General features: G+C 41.1%; 1 protein-coding gene across 2 annotated transcripts in view; it reads left to right on the top strand.

Annotated features, from left to right (window-relative positions):
• lsamp (limbic system associated membrane protein) overlaps nucleotides 1-26289 on the top strand; it is a 505434-nt gene that overhangs the window by 463935 nt on the left and 15210 nt on the right. For both annotated transcript variants that reach the window (XM_080459958.1, XM_080459959.1), the window contains 2 exons: nucleotides 24177-24308; nucleotides 25459-25579. In XM_080459958.1, the coding sequence (XP_080316084.1) occupies nucleotides 24177-24308; nucleotides 25459-25579 (253 nt within the window). The remainder of the gene's footprint in view (nucleotides 1-24176; nucleotides 24309-25458; nucleotides 25580-26289) is intronic.

The raw sequence follows: 26289 nt of genomic DNA, 5'->3' as shown, positions 1-26289 counted from the left end.
TAGATGTGTGCCTCGTACTGCATCACACCACACCTCATTAACCCCAAAAAGATTTATCTGTCTTATAACTTGTGTTTTGGTTCATTTTTTATTTATTTTTTTATATTGTAGTTCTGTCAAAGTCATCAGCTAAACACAGACACAGTACATCAAATACTCTCTCAGTGGAACCCTTTCTTTTGCAGTGGAGTCGTAATCTCTAGGGTTTATGGATGATAAATATCTCTTGGGATTTAAAAAACAAACAAACAAAAAGCCCTTCAGATCTTGCCACATACAATTACAGGAAGTATATATTTTTTCTCTTATTACATTGGCACTTAAAATGACACTAGATATGGGCCTCATCAGTAGAACCATCTTCATTTAAAATGTAAGATAATTGAGCCCATGAGAATTGTTGTTACCCATATAACTAACATCTTCTGTCGATACAGTTTGAGAACTGATCAGTCTTACTGGGAGCTTTCAAACCACCATCATGAAAGATGAAGATGATAACTCTAATACCACTGGGAGAACATGGATTTTTTTTGATTTGTTATTTTCAATATGTTTTTAAATGAATAATTAATTAATTAATTTGTGTGTGTGTGTGTGCGTGCGTGCGTGCGTGCGTGCGTGTGCGTGCGTGCTTGCCGAGAGAAGTGGTCACAATCATTTCCAGTTTTTAAATAAACCCTTCACTCCTGGTTTATATTTAATTTAAGGCAAACTGAACTGGTCACACCAGCAAATCAACAAAACAGTTGAGTAGTTGAGTGAAGTGAACTTCTCTGGGGCTTTGACCTTTCCATCAGACAGAATCTACAGCAGCACCCAGCAGGTCACTGAAGGAAACCAAATGTGGTTAAAAAAAACAAAAACAAGTTAGTTCCGTTCTGTGCCTGCTTTCTGCTTCGCCTTTTCAAGGAGTTTTTTTCCTTCATTCTGAGGTGTTTTAAAGTTTGAAATTTGGCTTGCAGTTACATCATCGTTGAGTTCCAAATTTTCTGAAGATATTTCATTCTTATGACTGTACTGTTTCATATCTAGATTTTTCAACCGTCATTACAAATGTGTTCTTAGAAAATCTGCTATATGAAGCTTGAATTATTCAACAACAATAACCAACGTTCACCACTATGTTTCAAATGTATTATTGTCTTCCCGAGAACTGATCCCAGCACTGTTAAGAAAAAACGTTTAAGTAAATGCATTAAATGCATCATTGATTTTCTAAGGGGATCGTGAATAGTTGTGTTTACATGCTCACAAAATAATGGGAATGAAAAGCTCCTGATCTTATAGGGTCCATCCAGAAAGAGATTTTATTCAAAACAAGAGGTCTGATTTCTGCCGCTCCTTATTCCTGATGTACAGTAAACGTGCATTCAAATCATGTCTCTCTATTCAGAGTTAATTTGCCTGACTGTGCACATCGATGACATCATTAGTGCATATAAACATTCACATCAATCTGATCACTTTATTCAGTCTTCATGTAAACAGGACAATCAAATCCCTTAATCAGAAAAATTCAATCAGACTGTGTAAACACGTCTACTGAGGCTCGGGTTTTTAGGGTTGAATTATTTCTTTGTCATTGTGACTTTTCTTTTTTGGTAAATGGGAAATATTTCAGAAAATTAAAAACGTGCAAAGTGGTTAAAAGATGATTTAACATGAAAAGGTCTCGGTGTCCAAATACAAACATTAATCATAGATAGATTTATTTATTTATTAAATTTTTTTTTTATTCATTTATTTATTTATTTATTTCCTTTTTTTTTTTTTACATGAATAATACCGTGCGATATACATACACATTTTTGAATAGGGGACGATTGTGTGTGACCCCAGCCACCAACACGCCCACTCCCTACGTTCCAACAGATTATGTAGATTCATTTGCAAATTCATCTGCACTTAAATGGGATTTGGAACACACGCACGTACGCACACAGGATTAACCTCTACAGTGGGCCCTTCATTCTTCATATAAATGAGTAGGACTCTAACTATGCATCTTCAAATTGGGTGTGAACAATAATGATGATTTCGCATCAAGGGATCTTGGTTTGTGGTGTGTTTATTTAGTATTAGTGACAGTCTTCATTTGATGATCTGCAAGTATGAATAAGTTTGCACATGTCATCAAACTGTGAACGTATTCTTGCAGCTTTACATGGATGTGAGTCCTTCAGGTAGTGATGATACTGTTGCCATGGGATTCAATCCAATTTCAGGGAAAAGATAAACGTCTTCAACTGCTGATAAGGTTGTAGCGTGATGGATGAAGATGCTCAAGTTGACAACATCACAGTTTGGTAGCAGCCCTACACTGATTGAAAGCCATTCTATTTGTGTGTCTTTATCAATTACTGCATCAGTTTGTCACCACGCCCGACATGTTTCATCAAATACATCTGTTTCCTGCACCTGGAAGCTCAACAACTCAGATAGATGCCTCTGCCTCTCTCTCTCTCTCTCCCCCTCTCTCTCATTTCTTTTCTTTTTCTGCCCATTTGCATTATAAAGTCAAGTGATTTGTTCAGTCTTATTTTGCGAGCCATATGGATTTGGCTGGCTGCTTTACAGAAATATAGTGAAACCTGAAAACCCCCTTTTCATTTTCCTTCCTGCAAAGCTGAAGGGGAGCCCTCGAAGTTCAGATGGCTCACAAAGTTACTGGCACGAAAGCCCCTTTGTTGGGTTAGGCTGCTTTTGTTCCAAGATAAAGAATGGAAACGTGGATAGAAGAAAAGAAAAAGCAATATCCAATGGTAGATTTCTCATGCTACAATACACTCGACTTTAATAACTACGCTCTTGAAAGTTCTGTGCAATATTTCCATACGGTAGCTTTCCCTTTCATTATTCGCTTGCTCAATGTTTTATTGAGGAAGTAGCAGCCAGGCCACCTTCGATCGGCCTTTGTTCTTCACTGAAGCAGTGTGATAGAAAGAAAATCCTCGTTCGGGAGGACTGCGTCCCCGAAGTCTACATAGGCACATGCGGCTCCTGTTATGGGGAGGGGGCTCGCACGCCATTTGGAAACACTGTTGTTATTTGTTGTTGTTGTTGTTGTTGTTATTGTTGTTCGGGCAGGCATCTTTCTCCCCAGAATCCTTAAGTCCAACCCAGTTGAAGTGCGTGCAGGGGGACTGCTGAGAGAGATAATGATGTCTGGCAGCCTGTGGTCTCTCCGCTTCATGCTTTTGCCTGCCTGGGCGGTAACATCGTTTTTCTTGGCTCGTGAGGTTCTCAACTATTTGCTGTAACCACACATATTCAAGAGACACAAAATTCTACTCCATGGGAAAACTTTGTTTGTAAGATTATACAGATTATATAAGATTATTTTATTGCGCCAAGTCTTAATTCTGCATTAATAGGATCAGGCTTCAGTTCCTTCTTCTTTTGCTGTAATGCTAAATCATTTAGAAATGAAATTATAAATGCAAATATTACTAGGCGGTATACACTTAGGCTCCAAAAAAAGGTCAGGACAACTTATTAACTCCAACAGGTATAAAAGGTGTAATAATAATTAAAGCAGCTAAAGAATTTACTCTGTTACTCGTGCACTATCAATATCAGTAGGCTTGTAATTTAATAACAATTATCTTTTATGCAGGTCCATCCATCTACAATTGAAATAAAAGTGTAAACAGGTATATAAAGTGTAGATTTGTTTACATAAATTTTGGAATATTCTTTAATATTCCTTAATCTCTTCTGGCCAAACTTTTAAGATGTCTGCAATGAACAAGCTCATAATTCAGCCTCTCTGTTGGATTCAGATCTGATCTCTGACTCTACCACCTCACAACATGGATTTTTCTTTCCTTCTCTAATTGCCTCAGTTCTCTGCAGAGAAGAATTCTGACTTTAACTCTTGACAGCAATGCAACCCTAAGTCATGATGCTCCCGCCACCATGCGTGTTTGTTGCCGTCAATTTCATTATCAGACAACATCAACAGGCGTCACCATGACTCCAGTCATATATCCTTGTTTATAAGACTTCAGGCTGCATTGAGTTTTTGTAGCAGGATTACAAATGTCAAAATAATATTGCTGAATAAAGGCATAAAATATTTGTAATATAATTTTGTGTTGTTTCTGCAGAAAACGTGGACATTGAGAGAATTTCATCAGATTTTTGGAGGTATAGTCATCATTCAAGCAGATAGACCAAAGATCAAGGAAAATATGACCCTGGGGAATGCCATGATATCACCCTTGAAGTATGCCTAAATTAGGGCACTTTTGTAAAGTTAAGGAAAGTTATCCAAGATTGCTTTGATTTTTGTTTTGAGTTCGACTTTCAATTTGTTTTTTGCCTTTTCACAAAACTGCATATCATTCTTTCTCTAACCTTGGCCGAGTGATTTGACTCTGGACACACATGAATGAGGACTGTGCTTTTGGTTGACAAAAAGCCCTGCCTTGTAAACCCCTTTCAAATTTAGCATTGTGCTGTCATTGGCCACGTTTAACGAGACAAGACACTTTGTTCTAAACACGTACATGCTCTATTGTTTTTAACAGTTACCGGGCAAAAGTATTACGGGCTCCACAACAACCATTCAACCAGAAAAGCAGTGGCACATGGTCACTGCTCACACTAACAGCTCATTACACTAAAGTAAGTGCTGATTGCATCTGCGTCGGATTCGAACCATTCAGTCACCCCAGGGCGGAGTCAACAAAGTGATCAAAGAATGCAAGAGTAATCACAAAGTCCTATTACTCTTCATCATTACGAGACCGAGTCACCTCAGAAGTCAGTGCAGGCAACTCTCATGTCTCGTTTTGTGAGACTTGATAATGAGCCACATATTCCAGTGTTGAAGTCTGGCGAAAGCGCTCGCTTGCGTAACCTCATGAATATTCATAATCAGACTGATGGTGATGGCACTGTGCACATGATATTATGCACGGTTGTGTGAAATATCAGTGGCGCACACACACACACACACACACACACACACACACACACACACACACACACACACACGCACACACAACTTAACAAGAACTTTGCATTTCTGTCATCATGGGCACCATCTGAGACTGAGCTTAACCCTTTATCAACCGCTCAATAAAATGAATGTCTTTCACCATTTTATCTTTAAAGTCAATACAGAGATGTACCATTATGTGACAGTTACATAATCCTATTTTGTTTTCTAGAGCAGCTTTCGTGTCCCCTAAAGATGGCTGTAACAACCGTTGGGTCAACCTGTTCTGCAATGCCAAAGTGTTATTTAAAAAATAAAAGTACACTATATGCAGTCTGACTCACTTTTTATGTTTTTAAGATAAATGCATCATTTAAAATGGGATAAGCTTTGCTAAAGCATATGAGTCAAACACGATGGTGCTTCATCATAGATATTACCAAAAATGTGTATATCAATGGATAGCACACATATTTTTCATACTCTTGTATTTCATTCAATATACCCTTTATTTGGCATGAATGACGAGATGCACAAGTTACAAAATCTGGTCTTGACTGCAGTGTAATTTAATCAAAATCCAAACACTCGACTGCTAATAGAATTTCATTTGGAGTAAAAAAAACTAAAAAAAAAAACACATTGTCAAACTCATCACAAGAGAACAGAAGTAAAAGAGTGCCAAAGCGTAAACACAAACACACTCGGAAATAAAAAGAAAAAGTGTCTTTGATTCAAGCCTCATGAGACAATCATCCACCAGATTAACGACAGTCACCCGGAGATGTCGCTCTGACAGACAGATGATACAATATTTGTCTTTTCAACTGGAAATCCTCTTTGGAACTCTGTAGTTTGTGTTAAATTCCAAATGATTTAAAAACAGCAGATTTGCCTGGCCTTGACAGAACATCACACTCTCGACTAAGAATAGAGACGTAGTGACACTTTGTCACACAGGCTCCAGTGGAAATGTGCACAATTCCTTCCGGGATGCTTCTTGCTCCGGATAGCTGAGAAATCCGCACCCACACTCGCCTGTAAGCTGGACCACACCACAAAGTCTGCACGCAGTGGCTGAACAACTCCAAAAACATTAATGAAAGGCTAATAGAGCAAGCCGAGATGGATTGCTTTAAATCAAACTGGCCAGAGTATAAAACTCAACAAACCGAATCAAATGTGACAGTCCAGGGAGCCAATAAACAGCAGACAGTACGTCTGCTCTGGAAAATGCCTCCTATAAAGTCTTCTCTGTAAAATCCTCCTTTTCTCAGGAATAAAAACCAGAAGCGATCTCACTGAATTCAAATAACCCGAGTGACAAATGATGCCTCCAATGCTCCGGTTCAGCGTTTTCTGCTCACTGTCCAAATTGATATTCCACTCTAGGATTTGTTTATGGGATAGTTAATAGCAGGCTTTCTCATGGTGTCCACATTGATTATGGCTGTCATCCGTTTTCACGGCGCCATCCAAGCTGAAAGGCAGCGCCCGCACAATCTCATTTCTGTGTCATTCTTGCCCCTTTTGCTTTATTATCACAACACTAATCAGATTATAACTGACGTCTTTGTTTTTTTTATTTTTATGCTAAAATGCCCCGCCAGATGTGTTAAAGGATAAACACAAAGAGCCTTTTCAGTATGTGGTGAATGTATAGATATACATAATTAGACTCCATCAGCAACACTGTTTCTCATTGAGACGAGAAGTGAGGCAGGTTATTGCTTGCACATCACTGCGCTTGTAATTAAGGGACTCAGGGACTGAACTGAAGGAATTTTCCTGAGGTCTAGTGATTGCCAGAGCAAGTCTGAAGCGAAAAATTGTGATCCTGCTGTGTTGAGACGGCAGAGTGCCATCAGATGCAACGTGGTAAATATTTGTATCCTTTGAGCGTGATCTGAGATGACAATAAGATAGGAGATGCTTAATTATGAGTATGGATGTGGGCTTCTGCGGGCAAAGCCAACAAGAAGCTCATTAAAGTGGCACAAGTAGCAGCTCACCTGATGGGTTTTATTTGTTCTTTGTTTTGCTTTGCCGACGAAGTAACAAGCAAAGTTTAGCAATTACCACAATCGCAAAGAATGACCTGAATGAGAACCATGGTACCACAAACTACCCACACTTTTGTGAGCAGTCATACAAGTAATACAACAAAATATTAGATGTTTCAGAGCAAGGTCAAATAACTTTCTTTTCCTCTTAAACCCAATAAGGGAGTAGGAGCAAAGAGAGAAGCAGCAATGAAATTGTGGTTCTTTGGCTCAGACCTGCTCATTATGTGGCGTGACGGACTGATTGATTCATTTACAGTCAATGCTCTTGTGTCGTAACTGGACCATCCCAACATCAATCAGGAGTGATGGGCTAATCAGACAAGAAACCTGCACAAAGTGACAAAGTCATCATTAAATGATGGTTCAGTGTACCTGTTTTATTGGCCAGTTGGTAAACAGCAAACCTTAAAAGAAGATTTGTAGGCTTGCTTGGTAACAATGTGGCCCTGTTATAAATCTGTACAGAAGGAGGTTGGTGTGGGTGGCTGAGTTTACAAAAACATCGTAAACGAGGGATAACAGTTCATTTTATACATCCTGTCTGTTTCTTTCTCTTTTAACTCACATCAGGCTGTCTTCAGAACATCAACAACCAGGATCACTGTCATTTAAATCCTGTGAAGTGATGTTAGAAAAGTGAGTTTTTATTTGTAACTTCAAGTGGAAACACTTTTTTTTTTGGGGGGGGGTGTTTTCATTTCAGAAAAGTTCCTCGTTCACATGGCACCATTTAGAAAATGATGTGCATTTACACGGAAACAGGCTGAAAACAATGTGGTTTTCATGTTGTTCAGCTTGTGGTTGCTGTTGTTTGTTTTGGGAATGAAACAGAGAACAATACGCTATAAACATGGCGCATACATGGACATTCGTATGGACAGATGATAAAGTTGGATTTCTAGTAACGGGTGACTGTCAACTCTAAAACTACCAAGTCCCGGGAGAATATGAACTGGGGGTCATGACACTCTGGAATCCGCCATTGTTATTAATGTACATCGCGTTGTGCATGTGTGTAAGAACAATTTACTACGGCCGTCGGCCATGGTGCACATGCGCAGTACTAGCATTTTCTCTCTTTTCACCGCAGACAGAGTCTAAGCTTTTTCAAAAAGTTGTGTTTTTCCCTTTTTACGTGTTTTTTTTAAAAAGTTCCACCTTGGGAGTCGTTTTCCCAAAAATGGCATTTTCATTGTCTCCGAGCATTGTTGTCATGTAAACAGACACCCAAAATGCAACAAAGAATTTCTGTTTTCACTGGAAACATTGTTGTGTATACGGAGCCAGGGTCAAATGTCTCAGTGGTGATAGTACCACCGCGCTTGCCCTGTGCCTTCAAAGAAAAATCACAAACAACATAGTTTCCCTATCATTTATGTGTCTTGAATGTTTATTTTCAGTTTTAATCAAGCCTTAAAATCTAGTGGTTAATCCTTTTAACGCTCCTTAAATGTATCTGTATCGTAAATCAATCACATTAGAGGCTTTTAACTGGATTTCCCTCGTAAATCGTAGAAACGCAGCCATCACTTTATACCTCATCCGCAGCGGACGCACCAATTGATAAAAGACAAGAGGTGTTTCCTCTGTTATTCCTTCACTGACATCAAATTTGAGGGTTTAAATATTGACTGGCATCAGCTCCTTTCAGTTTGGTTCGATTACCACAGACAGCAGAACAAACACAATCAGCACATCCATTTGGCGTCTCATTAAAACTGGTCCCTTTAGCCATGGCTGCTGTAAGTTCTGAATGACACTTTGAAGATCTGAGGGCAACGTGGTGTATAACAAGGTTTGCTGAAGAAGCTCCAAGTCTATGGCAACTCTGTGAGACAGTGGACTTGGTGTAGGTAGAGCACTATCTTGTAGTTCTTGTACTTTATATCAAAAGGCGTTTTGTCCAACCTCTGCGTGGGTGCTGCTGTAAATATTGACTGAATAGCTCATTGCTGGAACGGGGGAGGAGAGCAGAGGTGAAGGGATATCTCGCTGAGATTGGAGGAATCAAAGGAGATAAAAGAGACGGGTGTGGAGAAGTGCAATATTTGAGAGAGACTGAACACTCGCTTGTGGCTCGGTACATTTGTTCAGAGGCGACAGCCCTCGTGCATGTAGGGAGACCTGCCGATGTTTAGGTGTCGGTTTGCTTACCTGGCTGACGAGCGGCCTGCCTCCACGTCCACCTCCACCACCTAATCCGGGTGGGTTCCGGGTGAATGGCAGCACCCCGTCGAGCACGATGAGCGGAGAAATGGAGCCACTGGTCAAGCAAGGAATCCTTCACTGCACGCCTCCCGGACCACCAAAATAGAAGTCAGACAAGGATGAAAAATACACGCCGGCTGGATGACTGGTTTTTCTTGACACGAGGAAGACCCATGCCAAGCTGGGGAAAGGAAGTATTGCTATCTTCAGTAAAGGATGGGAAAAAGAGAAGAACAAAAAAGTGAGGCAGGCTCGAGATTGAAGAGAGAGAGAGAGGGAGAGAGAGAAGAGAAGAATGAAGCTTTTGTATGCAAATGACCAGTTTCATTAGATGTGCAATCACTCTTATCATTAGTTATAGCAATTCCAGTAGTTAATTAATGTTCAATTATGCATTCAAGATCCTCTCACCTCTCTGTTGTAATAAGTTTTGTCAGTCATTTGGCGCGACAGGCAGAATGGCCACAGTGAACCGTGGGTCCGTTCAAGCAAAGACGCACACATCTGGACATCACACACCCGAGAAAGTCATTCAGCATGTAAAGAAGAATGGCTTTTTCACTGTGCTGCACCCTGGTGGAGAAGTGACTGAATCACTATTGAGACTGGCCCATAAACTCAAAGTATTAACAGCTTCAAGTTCCTATTACCTGTCCATCAGAGCTCTTGTTTACTGCCGCAGTGTCCTTGAGCAACACGCTGACACCTTAAGGTGTTCTGGATAATGGCAGCAGCTAACTGTAAATGGCGAGCTATGAATCTACCACAACAGTTTCATTGCAACAAAGACATCTGTCCAAATGAATTGATTTGGACTGCAGCCCACATTCCTATATGCTATATGATCCCGCTGAATATTGAAGTCATAACCCTTTTATAACGGAGCTTGGCAGGGCAGCCTTTTAGAGATTTGACGCTGAGTGCCCTTGACACCCCTCCTACGTCGGCCTCGGCAACACCGGCCGCGCTCCAACACTGGGGGTTGGGAAAGTCTCCGCCAGGACTGTCACCTTGTCTGGAAACGCTCCTCAGCCTGTTCCTCTCAACAACTCTTTGTCTATCCATCTTCTGCTGTCGCTCCGTGTTCCTCTACCTTATTTTCACTCTCTGCGTCTCCTCCACTTTCCATCAGGCTTCCATCTTTGCCCCTTTGGCAGAGAATGAAAATCACTTCAATTGTCCTTTCTCAACCTCAGCTCAACTGTGTGTGTGTGTGTGTGTGTGGGGGGGGGGCATGCAAGAGTGCAGATGCATAGGTGCTATTCAGTGGTGTGACTGCTGTGGAGTGGTATGAATGTGTGAGCAGTTCAGGCAGGAAACACGTACTGACACACACACATACACACACATATCATCATCATGTGCCAAGCTGCCAGTGGCAGGGTGGAGTTGACAAGCCTGCTGATTGTAGGAATGAAGTGTAAGGTGGTGACAGCTCCTTGTCAGAGCAACCCAGGTCAAGCCTCCAGCTGGGTGTGTGTGTGTGTGTGTGTGTGTGTGTGTGTGTGTGTGTGTGTGTGTGTGTGCGTGCGTGCGTGTGTGCCTGCCTGCCTGCCTGCATGCGTACGTGCGTGCGTGCGCAATAAGCTGAACACCAGCCCTCTGAGAAGCAGGAGAAGACAGGTGCCCGTCCGTCTCTCAGCAGGTCTCAGATCTGCTCACTGTCACTGTTCACTTGTTTGTTTACAATCAGCACCAATGGCAGCTGGTCTGAAATCAGTCTGCTGTCACACGGTGCACAAAACATCATGTGCACAGCTTGCCCTGTGTGTACCTGGCCTCATTAGGTGTATTCACCGCTGGGCTGGCTGAACACTACAGTTCCCGCTTGTTTCAGAGACACAACTGTATAGAAACTCAGCACTTTTTTTTTTTTCTTTTTCCCTTTTCTGGGCCATAAGCACTTTTTCAATAGCCTCAAGTCACTTATTCCCTCAGGGAGATGGTAGCCTGAAGGAGAAGTGAATTCAGGCTTTGAATTAGGTTTTCATTTTGAATCCTTTCTTGTAGCCAATGTAGAGGAGACATAAAGCTATGTTGGCCCTGATATATTCTGCCAATGTCCTTTGGGCAATTTGCACGTCAGTGGTATTTCAAAGGAGCATTAATAAAGAAATTAATATTATGAAAAGGTAGTTCTATCTTGTGGAAGGGTGTTGGAATAGTTCCTGTAATGTATCACACAGTTTCCAAAAGAGAAGAAAGTTCCTGAATAACAAAATGTCCACGGTGTTGGATTCAGGTAATCCCGAAGAAAAGAATACAGTTTGCATGTTAGGCCGCTTGGGGAGGCTGTTGAATGTTTTTGAAACCAAACCACACACACATGCGTGCAGAGATCAATACTCTATAAACCATAACAATGGCGATTACACGGACATTCGTATGGGCAGGTGACAAAGTAGGAAAGCAGAGACGGGCGACTCTGAACCATCAAACTACATGGACGGGGAGTCAAGCCATTCTGGAGGCCGCCATTGACGTTATTGTTGATCAACTCGCGGATGTGCAGAACTATTTACTAACCCAGTAGCAGCGTATCAGAAAAGTTGCGTTTTAACACGTTTTCATGGAGACGGAGTGGTGGCGTTATCAAAAAGTTCCTCCTTCGAGATCATTTTTATTAAAGTTGCATTTTCACTGGCACCATTCCGATGGCCACCCAAAGCGCAATGAAAGTTTTCATTTTGAAATCGGCGCGTGAACACGGCCTCAGAGGTACTGGAAGAGTCTCATAATGCAGGTCTGACTATTGCAGACGGTCACTGGCACATTCTGTACAATGAATCTATGATTTTGTGTAAATTTTGGGGTACAATATCAGAAGGTGAAAGAGAAACTTCTTTTGGTCAATTGTAATTGATTGCATTCTAAACTATTATTTTACTTTTAAAAATGGTAACAATTTAAAGGAAATGTCCCCAGTGTTTTTATAGAGTGTGACAGTAAAATTATCCTTCAGCAGTATAGGCTGCATGTGTGACAGGTTTTTATTCTGTAAACTTCATTTCAGAAGAAATGTGCCGAAGCGCAGACAAACTGTTGGCTGCTAGTGAATCCTTCACATGGAGGTGGTAATTCATTCTAAAATTACTTGAGTGTTATTTAGATGCTTTTGATCGAAATTTTCACAAGTTGCCAGACAACACATAGTTTAACAAATTTCACAATAATAGAATAGACAATAAAGTAAACATAGAATATAATATTAGCCTCCCTCTTATTTTATAAAATATTTCCAGTGTTTCTGCCTGAAAAACAGTCAATTATGAAAAAAACATTTTTTATTAAAGTTTATTACTTCAAAACATTGCCCTACATTTTCATTGAATCGCCTTAAAAGACAAATGTTTCATACCCCATCATCTTAATAAGATTAATCTGAAAAAATAAGAAATTGTTAAGCAATTCCGCCTGGTTGATCTGGAGCAACGTTATCCCACATTTGAGTGGGAAAATTGAGACGTTGCATTCATGAATCAAGTGATTTACATTTGATTATGTAGATTTTATATTCAGTAGCTGAATGGAAATGATAGAGCCATGGTCTCACAGCATTACAAGTGCACATGACAAGGTTAGAGCCTTGGCCCAGTGGCCATAAATCTCTCTAATCACAAGCACACAGACATACAGATGCCTTCGCTTCTACCTGTATGTGAACCTTCTCATGACATTTATCCCTGCAGAGCAACGTCGTGAGATCAGGTCTCGCATGGAGCGATGCAGCGACGCACTTAAGAACTTATCTCGCTGTCAGGTTGGATGTGTAGAAACGATGCTATCGTGCGTGTGTGTGTGTGTGTGTGTGTGTGTGTGTGTGTGTGTGTGTGTGTGTGTGTGTGTGTGTGTGTGTGTGTGTGTGTGTGTGTGTGTGTGTGTGTGTGTGTGTGTGTGTGTGTGTGTGTGTGTGTGTGTGTGTGTGTGTGTGTGTGTGTGTTTGCACATGTGGGTGTTGCTGTGTTGGTGACGAGGGGAGTGAAGGAGAGGGGCCAGATAAAAACAGTGATAGAGGAATGAGCAGTGGTACTCAGAGGCTGACCTTGCTCTTCACAAAGCCTCTTCTCCCATGGCAAACACAAGCCTATGGAATCTATCCACACGGTAATGAGAAGTCCTCCCACAACAATAGGCCAGATCCGTTTATCAGCCGAGTGTAAGAAAGAGCGGACAAACCACCCCACCCCCCCGTGGGAATTCAATCACTAAACCCTATTCTGTTTTATCAACAATTAATCTCCTTTTAAAGCCTCACACTTGAATAGGACAAATAGCCACGCGGCTGCAGCAGCGATGAACGGGAGGACCGTGGAAGTTGCCGTGAAGACACAACAAAGGCGTGTGAGGGTCAGGGAAGAAGAAGTAGAAGAAGAAAGAGGTAGAGAGTGGGAAGATGAGATAGAGAGAGAAATGACAGCGTTCGGGAAAAAAAAAAAAACAGACGGCTGCACCGCTCCGCTGTGCATATCATTTCTTCGGCTCAAGAAGCGGCAAATAAACAGCCGTCTTGTTTTTGGCTCCAGCACCTGTGTTGTTTCTGCACTGCAGGCAGCAGCAGCGACAGTAAATGACTTGTGAATAGGAGTGGAAGTTTTCTTTTTCCTGTAAAGACTGGCAAAATAGATATTATTTGTGTACAGTTTTCTTTTTAGACATACAGCTTCACTGCCAACTACAGTGGGAAATTGAAATGTGAAATCACGGCATAATGACAAGAGTAGACTCACGAGGACACGATTGACGATTAGACTTTAATGGGTGTAAGACAGGGGTGCCCAACCCTGGTCCTCGAGGGCCCCTGTCCTGCGGTCACGTTTCGACCAATCCCATCATGCCATCCAAGATCATGTATTAGTTAATAGTTTATAACTGAAAGGACTGCCATGTGCTCAATATGTGCAGCCATCTGATTTAAAAGAAACATAAAGAGCCTGCTGTTGTCTGCAGAAGTGTAATAAACTGTAGGATAAGTCACATTAATGGCTGGAAACAACAAATACAGTTAATTGTGAAGTTTTTAGAGTTTTTAGTGCGTAGAGCAGGTGGAAGCAAACTCCAAATTGTAAAAATGTCATGGAATTTTGAGCACACATTACAATTTTGTACTGCTCTGAGTTAGTTTCTCACAAAAGCAAGGTTCATCAAGGAAAAAATGTTGAGTGCAGAAAGAAATCAGTGATATACTTCCCTCTGCTGTTGTATAGTGTTTGTGTATGTGGCCCTCAGTGGGGAAAAAGAAAAGAAGTCTGTACACCTGCACCCTTAAAATAAGAAGAAAACACTGAGTAAAGCGCTGGTTTTAGATGGTCAGTAGTGCAGTCAGTTTTGGTGGCCTCAAGATATTCTTTGCACTCGACCACATCTCAAGGCCATGGGCACTCCAGTAGGTGCAAACACCCTACTCAATTTAAACAGCGTAGGTGCTGGACAGGAAAATTACAGCTGTGCTGGGATGGAAACGAGCAAGGACTCTTGCCCTGAGACTCTTGACACTGGTGTGCATGGGACGTACAACAGAGACCTTCCGCTTCAAAAGAATTAGGTTTTTCCTTTTCTGAGATTAAAACACTTAAAGACACATTTAAAGACATTCGAACGCACTAAAATCACTCCCCGCGGTTGAATATTTGCAATTCCTTGCCTGTTTTGGCAGCACACTGTCAACACAGTCACAAGTGCGTTTAAAGATTGCAATTGGTTTGTGAGCCAGTCATTTTTTATTTATTTATTTTTTTTAATTTTCTCCAATACGAGGAATGTGTTAATGAAAAAAGTGACTTGGTAATTACGCATTGACCCGTTATTTAAATCACAGTGACACAGAGATAGCTGCCATGTGGCTGTGTTAGATAAAGCCAGGACCAACTGTCCAAACACGAATGCTCACATGCTGAACACATACACACACACACACGCACACACAGGTTTGTACGGCATGATTTTTGGAGCCCGCTCATTTACATTATATCATCCCTCGCCACTTCCCCTAACATTAGCCCACACCTAATTCTAACTATAAATCATCCCTTAACACCTAAAAATATATAGCAACACTGTGTGGTTCAGCATCGCTGTCTTTATACCGTATGCTGGAACCCCGGAGTGCAGTGTGGATCCCATTAAAAGAGAAAAACAAGGAGACACGCGCATACAAAATGTTCTCAGAGTCGAAGGTCCAAGGATTAGGTGACAGGTATGTACGTATACCAGCACCAGCACACATGCTGTGACATTCATGTAGACAAAAGAAAATAAATGTCGTGGGCTCTTTTATGCCACTTGACTCTGAAGCTTCTCAAATCAGCTGCTCAACATAAATTAGCATTTGCAAAATAAATGTAATGTTTCGCACTCTGGTAAAGTGATGCTGATGAATGATGTATGAGGATATGCAAATGAATGCAATCCAGTTAAAGTTGCTGGTTTTTGATTCTCATTCCTCACCTCTTTGCCTCCTGCACTGCTCTCTCTTCCTTCACTGGCCCATCTCTCTTATTTTTGAAAAATGGGTAGGGGAATTTCTGAGTGCATTCATGTACCGAGTGAAGATCCAGCCACGGCCCCTCGCTCCGACAGATGTGTTTTAATTGACGCGGAAATCTAGCGTTTGTTCACGCGAACTTAAAGCTGCCAATGTAATGCAAATCAGCATCCAGCAGGCATTTGTAGAAAGCCTACGTCTTCCCATATCGGTTCCAAGAGTCTGCTTACGTATTCCAAAGTCCTTGAGCCTTTCAGTGGTATAATGTGGGGAAACAAAAACAGCAATTATATGCATTGTCTTCTCTGAAGGGCTCGAGTTTGGCTCCATGGCACATTAACAAATTGAGAGGAAAACAATTCAGGAGGTTGAATCTGAGGCCCCGTTTACACGACAACGAATTCGAGTGTATCCGCAAAACTTTCTTCACTTTTGGGGGGTCCCATTACACGGCACCAGTGTGCGGATGCACTGTATAAACAACGTTTTTAATCCGGCTCCCAAGGTGGAAAGATTCTTTCACGGCGCAAATCCCTCCTGCAGAGACTGATGGAGTCTACAGAGCCTGTTACTGCGCATGCGCATCTCTCCCCCTCCTTCCTGCTCATTCAGTTGTAAACAAACATGTCGGCCGCGTAGTGGTACGACCCGCGGTCCATATTCTACTTTTATCGTCCAGATCAGTAGTTTAATAGTTGAGACTCACCCTTGATAGCCTCCGATGCGTCATCAGTCCATGCGGATGTCGGGTTCTCTCCATTTTCTTCACGTTTATAGTGTATTGTTCTCTGCACACACGTCTGTGTAGTTTCATAACAAAATCAAGCAACAGCGCCCTCCAGTGGCCCGGTGTACTAACTACATCGTTGTCACTGTGTCCGCTGCTGTAGTGTAAAAGCAACACTTTTTTTTTGCGGATTAGGTGTTGTCACGTGAAACGTTGTCGTGTAAACAGGGCCTCAGTTGAGAGTTCTCTGAATGTCTTGTTAATAAAGGTGATAAGTGTCACAGCTTAGCTGCAATTCCACACTTTTTTTTTTAGAAAACTAGTTCCATCCATCCATCTTCTCCCGCTTATCCATTTCCGGGTCACGGGAGACCCGGGTATGAACCCACTACCTTGAGATTGAGAGTCTCATGCTCTACAAACTGAGCAAGCCAGGGGCTGAAAACTTGTTTTTCCAGTAAATTCCATATGCTGTCAATCGATAATGGCCACGACAACAGGCTGGCTGAAGAGCTGAGCGGAGCCCTCCCTCGATGTAGAAAGATGTAAAGCAGCAGGTAATCTGATCACTCGCAGATGTTTCCTTTTATCGTTTGCTATTACATATTTTTCTTTTACAGTTCCGTCACTCTGAGGTCCCAACTACACATTTGCTCTTGTTGATGAAACACCCACATCAGAGATATTACTTTTCTGCAGCCCTTGAAACAATTCTTTCTTAAAAGAAACAGTTTCCACTTACAAAAGGTAATTTCATTTTGGGTGGTGTGCAGTTCTCTCTTGGAGTTGGCAATTCATTTAATCCTGGAAGTAGTTATGCATCCACAAAAGTTGAATATCTCTTCAATATCAGAAGAGATGACAATTACCGTACTGTAGTTGTTGCAAAAGGACTTTATGATGAGTGTAAGTGTGTATTTTCAGAAAGAACGTCTGCCAAAGCTCTATAGAAGAGCTGTGTAAATCACTCTGGATAAGCCAAGTTTCTATTCCAGTTACTGCTATTCTCTGAGTACAAGACAGACAATGTGTTTCGCCACCTATTCTCTCTGTGTTCCTCATTGTGAATTCTATTGTTAGAGTCGCTCAAGGCTACTGACACTTAAGTGGCCCCGAATCCAAGTATGCCGGAAGAAAAAGTTGGAGAGAAACACTCTTCTATTGTGGAAATGTAATCAATAGACATGCTGCGAATCTGCTGCTATTTGGCAAACTATTGAGCGTTCAAAGATTTCACAGGTGAAAAGGAATCATATTTATTGATGCGTGCATGTAACCGTGTGTGTGTGTGTGTCCGTGTGTTTGATGTCGGTCAGACTTTACTGAGCTCAACAATACATCTGTTATCCTCACATCGTGCCTACTACTTAACCATAGCCACATTTCTTGAAATCCTTCACACTGAATTGTCTTAATGATAAAGTAGGTCTTTGCTTCATATGATGCAGGATTTGAAGTTGAATCATGGAGGCAGTGAGGCAACCAGAGCATCCGCTCGACCATGTGTGACAGGCGTGCTGCACTCTCTGTAGTCAAACTCCCGTCTTCCATTGACCTGTTTGGAAGATTTGGCCTCGGAAGTTTTTTATCCTGGTAAAGTGGAAAATTGGACAAAAGCTCTGATGTTCTATTTAATCTGATTCCTCCCGCGCAGAGACGCACGCTCTTGTAATCATTCTCGTCCATGTCAGACTTATTTTGGTTCAGGAGCCACATGCAGCCCCTTTTTCATTTCTGCTGGGATGAAATATTCAGTGTTCTGAACAGATTCTGAGGATTCTCAGTGTGTTCACTGTAAACTCCGATAAGTTAGCGGAACTTAAACAAATTGAGGCAATGAGTTTGTCTCAATTTAACTTAATCCACACATTAGTTTATTTTGACAAAACGTCATCACTCATATCAACTCAAAATTGAAGAAAAATGACAGAATGCTAAAAAACAAACTCAAATTTTCCTATAAATCCTCCAAAGGGATAAATATTTATTATTATTATTATAAGTTTTAAGTACATAATCAGTTTACCTATTTTGAGCGTTCATGTTTACAGTGCAGTGTTTTATTTACTCATCTTAAGTTATGCATGTGATATTGTACCTTATCTACTGTCATTTATGTTGTTGTTGTTTTTTTACTGTTTCCTGTGATAGTTTCTCTACTTTTAAGAAACTTTTGGTCTTTTGGTCCTTAATTTCATTGTATCACCACAACGAAAGTAAATAATTCATTAATCCCAAAATACTCCAACAACCCACAGATATATCAGCAGGTAGCTTTATTTAAAGAAAACAAAAAACACATGTAGGCTCATGTATTCTTTTTGTTTTTTACATTGTTTAAGTTCATCCTGTGCCTGTAGAGTTACCCGCAGGTCCTGTGATGAAATTACACTATGTGGCATGGGTGTTTGTTTTTACCTGCTTTTATTATTTTTGTATTTTAAGTTTCAGGCACCAAACATGCGATAAAGATCTTATTTTTGTTATTCTTTAAGGTTATTCTCATAAGCTTACTAAAAAAGGCTGTGAAGTAGCTCAAACACCTTTTCCTTCAAGCAGCTACACTCAAATATGAAAATACCATGACATGTTTTTTTTGGGGGGGGGGGGCTAACTACAGCTTATAACTGCAAACATTTGGAGATTAGTCTTTACGTGTTAATAACCGAAACATTGAAGCAACTACTGGACAGGCACAGCAGATTTTAATGGGCTTTCGTGATGCCCAGAGGATCAAACTTTACGACTGCTGATTGCCTGGACTCTATCCGACGCCTGGCACAAAGCAGCACCAAGCTCATGGTCCATTGGAGCAACAGGAAGTGATTGTGCTTTACAGGTAATAAAACCAGGACTTGGTACAACTGTGCGATGTCTACTTTCCCTTTTACGAAAACATTTGTAGCTCAGTGATCATCCGATCGGTTTACAGTCGTGATTTACGCACATGGCACTGGCACTGTCATTATATCTGTAGACGAGAACAAGGAGGCCAAATGGAGGAAGACTTTGCAGCGGCTGCTGTGTGCTTTTTCACTAGAGACAGGTTAAAGAGGATGTGAGATAGCATTCTGATTGGTTATTCCAAGGTCATACCCAAAATGCATAAATTTAGCAAGATTATTAAGAGTCGACTGATTGAATTCAGTGAAGCACTGCTATTAAAATTGCAAAAGTTGATTGGGATATATCCAAATAGACTTGTTCCATGTGTATTCTAAGCAAGCAATCACCAGCTCACAGTTGAAATAAACTCAATCCTCTTGCTGAATTGCCACTTTTCGCCTCAGTTGCATATATTGGCAAATGTAAGCACACTAACAAATTAAGCTCCATAAACATAAATTGTGACATTAACGACATCTGGACAAATAAAGTGTTATCCTCACACCTTACTCTTGTCTTACTTACCGTAATCGTCCCCTCTCTGACACCCACTCACCCTCCTCTATCGAGATTAGCATAGAAATGTGATAATATAATGTAGTGTAATGCCAGGATTCATGGGGCTTTTCTAATGTGCACACTTTGAATCAGTCATCGCACTCAGTGCTCCCTGAGTGCCTTCCAGAAAATCCGTCTCCACTCCAATGTTTCGCATGCAGGCTTCACGCTCACCAAAGAGACATCGCTCCTCCACATAGAGGAGTGGGCACACATGTGTGCACATGCACCGCTACTGTACACACCTCTCAAATCAATTCCCCCGAGAAAAGATTAACCAATCCGTCTTCATTATGCTTCATTAAATAGATAACACGTGAAGCACACACTTTATGTGCGAGAAGCTCTGTTCTCCTGTGGGCGCAGACAGAAGAGCATGAAATGCTGTATTGTAATTACTTTTTTTTTTTCACAATACATCTCATTCATTTCTTCTTTCATGATTGAGTACTTCTAAACACACTCAGCGTTGGGCTTCTGACAGTTAATTGTGAACAACTCGTCAAGCCACTTTGTGTCATCTCTCATTTAAATTCTCTTCTCACGCTTCGTTTTTTTTCTTCTTCTTCTTCGTCTTCTTCTTCTTCTTCTTCTTCTTCTTCTTCTTCTTTCTGCTCTTTGATCTCTGCAGTCACCTGGTTTTCTTTCTGTCTTTATCTGGCACCAAAACCAAAGCAGTGAAGAAGAGATTGAGCCTCAATAGAATTTCCATGGCAACAGATTTTCAATCATAGCTCTCCAATCGCGTCACACTGGCAGTTCGCTCACAGAGAGACGAATATGATGCGGTGTAGACTTTGATCGTGATCCCACTGATCTTTCAATCAACATGGAATAATGCTGTATCAGATGACCTCCATCCCCATCACGAAGCTGATTTGATCATTTAGCTTTTATTCTCTTCTGCTTCTCCACACTGAAACTGAGTTATACCGATGTCCTTGGGCTGTTGATTAGTTGGGAGGCTTTCTAACTTTAACTACTTAACATTCCACTGTAATTATTTGAATTGACTAAAGCGAATCCCCTGATATTCAACCAGCGTCGGCTACTGCTGATCACGAAATTGCAGGTTCATTTCACAAGGCACCACATGCTTTCGTTCCGCAGCCCATTTTTCCTGGAAGCGAGAGCGTGAACTGGCTGGCAGCTGAGACCGCTGACATTTAGTGTTGTTACAAACAGCACGTTTCGCCCACTCGCCCCAAGAGATCCTCTCCAAGCAATTTATTCCGACCACCAAGATTCCATCAGTCCTTATTTTCTTAGATTAAGGGAAGTATCAGTCGATGTTATAGTAGTTATTACATTTGCTGGGTCGTCTGGGACTCCTTCCCTCATTCACCGCAGATAATTGTATCTTTTTGAGAAATACCCTGAGATCAGGCACCGCTCGCTCACTTCCTGAGGACATGATTCCTTATTAAGTTACTGCAATTGCCCAAAATTTCATTTTCCATTAGGTCGAAATGCGTGCAAAGGGGGGGGGTGTAACATGTGAAATGAATCTGCCTCATCTTTGCACGGAAACAGAAAAATGATCTCGTCTCATTCATATTAATTGTTGCGTCACACCTCCGACAAATGAACAAAATTGTCATGTCACAGTTAATGATATCTCAAAGTCTTCGCGCCGCCATTTTCTGATGTTACAAAAGGTAAAGTTCAATTAACATTAGAGCGCATCAAAGACTGTGCCACTTTCTCTTCCTGAACTACCCATAGATCTCTAATAAGACATAGAGGATCCTTCCTAATGAGATGCCAACCCACTGTGTTCTTTACATGGGTAATTAGCTGGATTGCTCATTAAACAATTAGTCAGATATCTATTCGATAGTCTCGGCGGCTTTCTTGCTCTCCGTTCAGATGTTTTGTCTGACACTTGTGAGTACCATTGCCTTGTTAATTGAAGCACCGAGACAGACCACCCAATATAAGTCAGTTTAACAAGTTGCTAAATGCCCTTGCGGTTGAATAGTGAGTCCAAGACTTTCAGTGCATTCAGCTTGACCTGGCACTGATCTTCGATTGGCTCTCCACTAGAATATGAGCGTGGAAGCAAGCCGTCGTTCAGACTGCTGCTTTATTTATTGAGGTCCTTATTGAAAGCAAGTCTCAAAAGAATTTGAGGTGTCAATACACTTTAAAGCCCACGGCTCGCCTGACAGCCCCGCAGCATTGGCAATAAACATGAGCAACACATCATTCGAATTGCTTCATCTCAAGCTTGCTGACACCTTTAATCCATTAAGGTCATGAGCAATGTCCCTCGAGAGCCACATGCAACCTGAGCACGTTCTAGATGATGTTATCATTGCGAAGACGGATGCATTGTGAGGTGCAGAAATACACGTGGGAGACGGCGAAGCCCTAAATAGAGAAATGAAGCAAAGGACTGTGAAATGAAATGGTGCCTCGGGTCTTAATGGGTTAAGCATCCACATGTGATACTGACATGAACCGTGGATTCTGAAAGAAATCCATTTGCTTTTATCATTAAGAATGCACTTTTTAGATCCTCTGTGCTGCTTGTCATTTAATGCTTTGAGTGCATCGAAAATGTTCCTTCCCCTTGTTCTAATGATGGCCATGCCAAACTGACGTGGGTGTCAGATAATGGCAGTAGTCTCAGTGGGAGGCCACATTGACTCATGCAAAGACTGACAAATTATTTTTTTGTTTGTTTGTCATTTCAGCTTCAAAAAAAAAATAAAAAATGCATATAAATATTGAATCAATAGGTACGCCTATGAAACCTGGAGAGATGTCAGATAGAAAATATTTATTAGGCACATGGGAACCTGCTTACCGAATAATTTGTAAAAAAAAAAGAAAAGAAAAAAAGCCCACGGTAAAGTGAAATATGCATGCAGTATAATGAATGAAATGTGAGCAGAGACTTCCCACACTGCACTCGACAGACAAATACGTTTACAAAGCCCTCACATATCGACAACTTACTGCTTTTACACACACGAAGAAAATGTAACACGTTAGCCAGTGATGTTATTATTTAGTTATTTTTTTTACATTTGAGGAGGTCCAGCCTACATGTTTCTACCTCTTCTACCTGCTACATCCTGAAACCAAGCAATGGAAAAAGGAAAAAGTTCAATTATTTCCACTAGTAGACAGTTGTTTACTGTAGACTGTAAGGTACCCACCTTACAGTGAAAGTGAAAACAACTGTCAGCTGTAGGCTCTGGATGTTGTCCATTTGACCGCATTAAATCGTTATATCGCAAATTGTTTGGATAGCAGTGAGGATGATAAAAAGGCAGAACCAAAGTATGAGAGTGATAATAACTGGAGCGAAACCAGAAATTCTGCGAGAGGAATAGGCCGAGAACACTGGAGACTGTGGATTACACAAGCTCTGATAAGTATACTTCAGTGTGTCTGTGTCACATCACCTGTACCTAAACATGAGGGCAATGGTGACCTGGAGGTTAGAGAAGCAAACGTGGGATATGGAGTTTGCGGGTTCAAATCCCACAGCCGACGTGTCGCCACTGTGGGTCCCTGAGAATAACCCTTGACCCCCATCAGCTTCCTGGAACCACGTAATGTCACTGCACTTCCACAGCTTGGAAATAGGATGGGTCAATACTAGGAGGGGAAAAAGTAATTTCCCCAAGGGGATTATTAAAGTATGATTAGTTTTGCTTATTAGATGTCCTCTTTTTTTATATCTTAAGATAAACTTTATGATAAAATAAGGTTGGTGTTATAATCGTGCTTATGGAACCTACACAGTAATTTCATATCTCGCAAACATACTTATGGATTGTTTTCTACATTCATGCCCCTACTTGATTACCAGTTGATTAACATTTAGTGGACTAAGTTCAAAGGCATTTTGTAAATGTAATAAGGCATTTTGATCTCAGTAATGTCTCATCAAACTACACAAGTAAACCTTTCATCATGTAACAGAACAGTGCAGTTGGTTCAATCCGGGGTTTTTTTTCAGTTACATTGATATTGGGTTTTTTTTTTACGTTTTTTTGAAAGAAATGTATTATAGAACTCTGCCATGTTGTCTTTTTGATTTCTACTGTAAAAACGTTTATGGCATACATTTGGAACCAAAACTTGTACGGTTGTGTTGCCTGTTAATTTTGTTCGGAGGTGATTCCTTCAATTTGTCGCCACAAAATGATGAAGTGTTAGATACCGGAACACTTTGCACACAATACAGTGTAAGTCTAGACAGGCAAAGATATTGTTTGAAACTTCAGTGTTTTGTCTCCTTTAATCCACCCCCTCACTCCCTTTTGTCTTCCTGTCTCTCTGCAGCCGAGCCGCTGGACGGTGAAGAGTACCTGGACATTATAGGCATCATGCGAAACCAAGCGGGTCGCTACGAATGCAAGGCCAGCAACGACGTGGCCACGCCCGATGTCAAATACGTCAATGTGGTTGTCAACTGTAAGTAACTACTAACTGGCAGTGCGTGCTTTATACAGAGCAGATCAATACTCCCCACGCGTGTAATGTCGGTTTCGCAAGATGATACACTCACCTCATGAAATCTTGTAAAAGTCTGGAGTTATGAGTTATGAGCGCGGAGGGTATAGCATGGCACGATAGACACGGTGAATCTTGAAAGTTTGAAAGTGCTCTCCAGTCTCCTCGAGATGAGTCAAAGCCAGAGCCAATCGGTAACTTTGATTGCGTCTTGTCATTTTGAAAGTAATTCTCACGTAACACGTTGCCGCGTGAGAGACACTTCACAATTTGAAAACAGGATCACCTAATTGCATCTCTTCAGCTGTTCAAATTAGATCTGATGAGTGCTGCGTAGATGTCGGTCGTTCAGGATTGACAAACAGCCCATGAGACATCGGAGACCGAGCACCCCCCCCCCCCCCCCCCCCCCCCCCCCAGAGGAGTTTCACAATTCTCTTTGATCTGAACAAATCACATATGGCTGTTTGCCCAAACTGTACTTTAGCCAAGTCTGAGTGCCTGAGCTAAATGATAACGATTTCTATATTAAAACATTTCTTAGTGTTTAATCCCAAATGGAAAATGGGCATTAATCCATTTAGGACATATTTCTGGCCATCAGGATGTTTGTAGAAAGCATTATGTGTGTATGATGAATGCTAATGCACTTGATGAATTTGAACTGATTGCTCTGTAGTGGTATATTAAAGTCAGGGTACAAGTAATCTATTCAGCACGGTCTCTGGGGCAAAAACTGGAATGAAAATAACAACATTTTAGCTGTAAGACAGCAGGAACTCGTGTCCCTCATCTTATCAAGTTTAGGTGTTTACTCGTTTTTATCAGTTAAATTGAATACTGCTTTTATGATACGAAAAAGACATTTTCCTTGTCTCATTCTTTTATCGACGCTGCTTCGCAGACATCCTTGACACAATGAGAGTGACTCACGAATTTTGGAAAAGAAAAACGAGGCATTTCAAATAAGATCTGAAAGAGAACACATGTGCCAAGGTGTTTTATTAAGTTGGATCATGACATTTCCACGCTCGAATATCCCATTCGTGACGGTTGCCTGGGTTATTTACTCTTTCTATGTGACTCATGTCACTGTTATGTGACTTGGCAGACCCTCCGACAATAAAGAGGACCCAGAGCTCGGAGACTCCGGTAGGCCGCATGGGGACGCTGCAGTGTGACGCCACCGCTGTGCCCACTCCCGAGTTTGAATGGTACAGAGATGAAAAAAGGTAAAGTGGTGCATGAATTATTTGGGGGGTTTTTTTGGGTTTTTTTTTTGCAGAGATGCATGTCTAAAGCTGCCACGCATTACCATTCCAGTGAGTCCACAAATAGAGTGACAATAAGATAAAAAGAAAGCTTTGATTTCCCCACGCATTTTCTCAAGGTGCGCTAAAATACAAAAGTAACCACATTTACATGAAAACAATAACAGAAGCTGTAAGCAATCAGCTGTAAACAAGCCATTATACTGAGCACAATCCATTAGCCTCCTTCAGCACAAACCATCATATCAACTGATGATTACTGTAATGATCTCTCATAATTTCTCCGGGATGGAAAACCTTTCATTGTTCAAATGTAAAATTACTGGAAGCAACAGAGAGAAAAGCTTTTTTTTTTTTTTTTTTATTACCGTATATGCACCACACCTTTTTTTTTTTTTTTTTTTTTTTCCCCACACAACGTTTTTATTAATAAGTACTTACAGCTATTAAAAGCTGCAGGTGACAGGAAACAAATGAAGGCTTGGCTGAAATAACTTTATATTAACTTGACCTGACTTGGTTTGAGGCAAGAAAGGTGCATTGTTGATTAAAATTATAATAATCAGGCAAAGTAATGAGATATAATGCCTTTCTATGCCAGAGGCATAACAAATAAAGGCCATTAAATTAATCCAAACTCATCATACTGGCTATGATTTCTATCAACAACA

The sequence above is a fragment of the Lipophrys pholis genome, assembly GCF_963383615.2.
Source record: "Lipophrys pholis genome assembly, chromosome: 3".
Lineage (NCBI taxonomy): Eukaryota > Metazoa > Chordata > Actinopteri > Blenniiformes > Blenniidae > Lipophrys > Lipophrys pholis.
This window is presented reverse-complemented; position numbering and strand designations above follow the sequence as displayed.